This window comes from Mandrillus leucophaeus, unplaced genomic scaffold (assembly GCF_000951045.1).
Source record: "Mandrillus leucophaeus isolate KB7577 unplaced genomic scaffold, Mleu.le_1.0 Scaffold728, whole genome shotgun sequence".
In the NCBI taxonomy this organism is placed as follows: domain Eukaryota; kingdom Metazoa; phylum Chordata; class Mammalia; order Primates; family Cercopithecidae; genus Mandrillus; species Mandrillus leucophaeus.
This window is the reverse complement of record NW_012107897.1, coordinates 1,173,896-1,177,558: the sequence shown is the minus strand read 5'-3', so window position 1 is coordinate 1,177,558 and position 3,663 is coordinate 1,173,896. Positions and strand designations below refer to the sequence as shown.

The 3,663-nt window shown below is 49.3% G+C and overlaps 1 protein-coding gene across 1 annotated transcript in view; it reads left to right on the top strand.

The window, feature by feature from the left end:
- Positions 1 to 1,048: 1,048 nt before the first annotated feature.
- The window catches only part of FAM89A (family with sequence similarity 89, member A), a 22,040-nt gene continuing 19,425 nt past the window's right edge, over positions 1,049 to 3,663 (top strand). The window contains exons 1-2 of the mRNA XM_011965481.1: positions 1,049 to 1,126; positions 2,820 to 3,148. Coding sequence (XP_011820871.1) covers positions 1,049 to 1,126; positions 2,820 to 3,148 — 407 coding nt within the window. The remainder of the gene's footprint in view (positions 1,127 to 2,819; positions 3,149 to 3,663) is intronic.

Here is a 3,663-nt window from a genome sequence, read left to right as displayed (position 1 = left end):
TTTAGAATGATAAAAATAAATAAATAAAACACACAAAGACTGTAGAGTTCCTGAAAGCAAACAACAAGTGGGCAGAGATTAGAGGTGGGGAGGAATCTAGTGGCTGGGTTAATAGAAGGTCAGAATGGAGGCACACGAGAATATCTCTAAGTAAATGCCTGGAAATTCATAGGTAAGTTGAGTACCGGCTAGAAAGACTGATAAATCTAGCTTTAGATCTACCCAGTGTCATTGGACACTGGTGACTCTGAGGCTTGTGCTCCAAGGCCCAGGTCCCTAACCTTGATTGAAAAAGTCTAAGAAAAGACGTGGGTTAGTGAATAGAGTACTGGATTAGAAGTTTGTGTTTTCTGATTTCCAAGAGCCCGTGAACAACAACAAAAAACAGAAAAGACTGATTTAGCGTCATGGGTGATGATGAAGCCTCACTCTGATTTGAACTCAGAATACAGATGTTTTGCTATAGTCTGAATGTATGTGCCCCCTGCCAGCCCCAAATTCATATGTTGAAACCTAACCCCCATGTGATGGTATTGAAGTGAGGTCTTTGGGAGGTGACTAGGTCATGAAGGTGAAGCCCTCATCAACAGAATCAGTGCCCTTGTAAAAGAGGCTTGAGGGTGCTCCCTGGCCCCTTCTGCAATGTGAGGACACCCAGAAGGTGAAATCTATGAGGAATGAGCTCTCAGCAGACACCACAGCAGCTGGTGCCTTGATCTTGGACTTTCAGCCTCCAAAACTGTGAGCAATACATTTCTGTTCTTTATACATTATCCAGTCTCAGGTGTTTTGTTATAGCAGCCTAAATGGACTAAGGTAATGTTTCAGTGGCTTAACGCAAAAAAACACATTGTCCGAAGTTATTTATTACTTCTCTCCCATTATAAGCATGAACTTTAAAAGCTACTTTATATTGGCGTTTGAATAAACAGACACTAACACTCCCCAAGGATGTCAAAATATTTGTTGCATAATAGTTTCAGGTTTATACAAATAATGTCTTCACTAGCACCACAGAAATTCTGTAGAAACTTCTCCTCACCCCGGGATGTTATTTGTTGATACTGATTTCAATACGCTCACCTCACTGAGTATAGGCCAGAACGCAGAGCCTGCCTTTAAAATGGTAAGGCTGGCCGGGCATGGTGGCTCATGTTTGTAAGCCCAGCACTTTGGGAGGCCAAGGCGGGTAGATCACAAGGTCAGGAGTTCAAGACCAGCCTGGCCAAGATGGTGAAACCCCGTCTCTACTAAAAATACAAAAATTAGCTGGGTGTGGTGGCAGGCGCCTGTAATCCCAGCTACTTGGGAGGCTGAGGCAGAGAATTGCTTAAACCCGGGAGATGGAGGTTGCAGTGAGCCATGATCGTACCACTGCACTCCAGCTTGGGTGACAGAGTGAGACTCCGTCTCAAAAAAGAAAAAAAAAATGGTAAGGTTGGCATTGTCTAAGTTATGTCTCTTTTCTCGAGTCCTGGCACCACAGACCTCATGCTGCTGTCTTGCTGACCCTAACCTTCTTTTCCTTCTGCAATCCATAATTCTCTGATGTATGTGCTTTAAAATGATTTCAGTGCCACGATACTTCAAAGTGATTTCTTTTCTTATTTCACCATCACATAGCTGAACCTCCTATCACCCACCTTGAGTGATTACTGCAGGCAAGACTGCAACGTGACCAATGAAATTAAAGAAATTCATGCAGGCTGGGCGCAGTGGCTCACAGCTGTAATCACTTTGGGAGGCCGAGGTGGGTGGGTCACCTGAGGTCAGGAGTTCAAGACCAGCCTTGCCAACACTGTGAAACCCCATTTCTACTAAAAATACAAAAATTGGTCGGGCATGGTGGCATGTGCCTGTAATTCCAGTTACTTGGGAGGCGGAGACAGGAGAATTGCTTGAACCCTGGAGGCAGAGGTTGCAGTGAGCCGAGATCGTGCCACTGCACTCCAGTTTGAGTGACAGAGGGAGACTCTGTCTCAAAACAAAAAAAAAAAAAAAAAAGAAAAGAAATTCCTGCTAAGGTGTGAACCAAATGTCAAAATGCTTCCCACCCCTTCCTTTCCCTTACTCCCACACAGGCAGACTGGTCACTCTTCTGAAGACACCCACCGTTTACATAAGTGAATGAATAAATACCTGACATCCAGAAATGTGACTAGGTAATTAGTGGGAGGTGAGGCACAGTGAAGAGGCAGAAAATTCTGGGCAGTGGGTGGGGTGGGAAGCCTGGGTGCTGTCAATCACACCGCCTGCACTAAAGCTTCTTCATATCAGTCTTACCCAGTTGCAACCATCCAGGGAGAATATTGTGCCAATTTCAAAGACACTGCTTCTGGGGTGGGCTCTGGGAGGTGGTAGATTAAAGGGTACAAAACAATCCAAAGTGCAGGGCTCTTTTACGTTGGGTGTCTGAAGCGCCGAGAACACTTTGTAATTTTGATCCCCTTGAATGTATTTAGAAAATTAAATCCCTTTATAATTAAAGCCAATAATGAAAGGGCATTAAAGTTATCCAATCTATACACTGCATTAGTTTTTAATCTGCGGTTGGGCTGTAGCCTTTACTTCTTGATCTTTTCTATCTCTAATCTGGTTATAACTGCCTGTCATTTTTACTTTTCCTGGGAGGGGCAGAGCCTCTCTTTTCTCTTTTCCTCTGAGGTGTGCGACGTGTTTTTTTTTGGGTTTTTTTGTGGTTTTTTTTGCCTGAGTTGATGGATAGTTTCCGAGATTTAATCCCTTTCTCTGATTTCCTAACATTTCCACTTAGAGTTGACTCTTGTGTTCATGGCCAGAATGAAAGGCATGTTTACTAGTGCTTTGAAGTTTCAAAAGTGGGCCTGGCGTTCTTGCTGACTGCCGCGGGTACTGCTGCACAAGGCCGTGCTGAGGACAGCGCTCCCGGCGGCAAGGAGCGACCTGCTCCGGTCCGGGGCCCCCAGCCCTCCCGGCGGCGAGTGGGAAGTAGCAGGAAGCGGGCTGGATTCCGCCCTCGGGGAGGGCCGGGGGTCCTGGGACTAGAGTCAAGCCTCCTCCCCTCGACGTCCCGCCGGTTGCGAGCCAGAGCCTCGGTACCCCCACCCCCTGAAACAGCCTGCTTCGTGCAATCTGAAGCTGGGCCACCCCCTGGGCAGGGCAGGGCTCGGTGAGGCTAGGAGCTGAGGAGCGCTGGCAGGTGAGGGGGGAGTCTGGAGCCGGGCTGGAAGTGAGGGGGCGTTAAGGGGTGGCACAGAGGGAGTGAAGGCGGGGCTGGGGGTGAGCCAGTGAGCTGCGGGGGTGGCACAGAGGAGGTGGGGACAGAGATGGGGGTGAGCCGGCAACATGGGGTGGGGATCAGTGGGTTCGGAGCTGAGGGTGAGCCAGTGAGCTGGGGGTGGCACAGAGGGCGTGGGGGCGGAGCTGGGGTGAGCCGGGAAGCTGGGGGTTGGCACAGAGGAGGTGGGGACAGGTGGGGGGGTGGACCGGAAAGCTAGGGGTCGCGGGGGTGGTGAGTGAGTTCGGAGCTAGGGAGTGGCACAGTGGTGACGGGGCTGGAGGTGAGTCGGGGGGTTAGAGGGTAGGTACGTGGAGTTGGAGATGAATTAAGGCTTTGGAGGGGCACAGAGGTAGAGGGGCACTCAGGTGGAGGCGAGCCCGGCTGCTGGATGCGGACGCCACCCG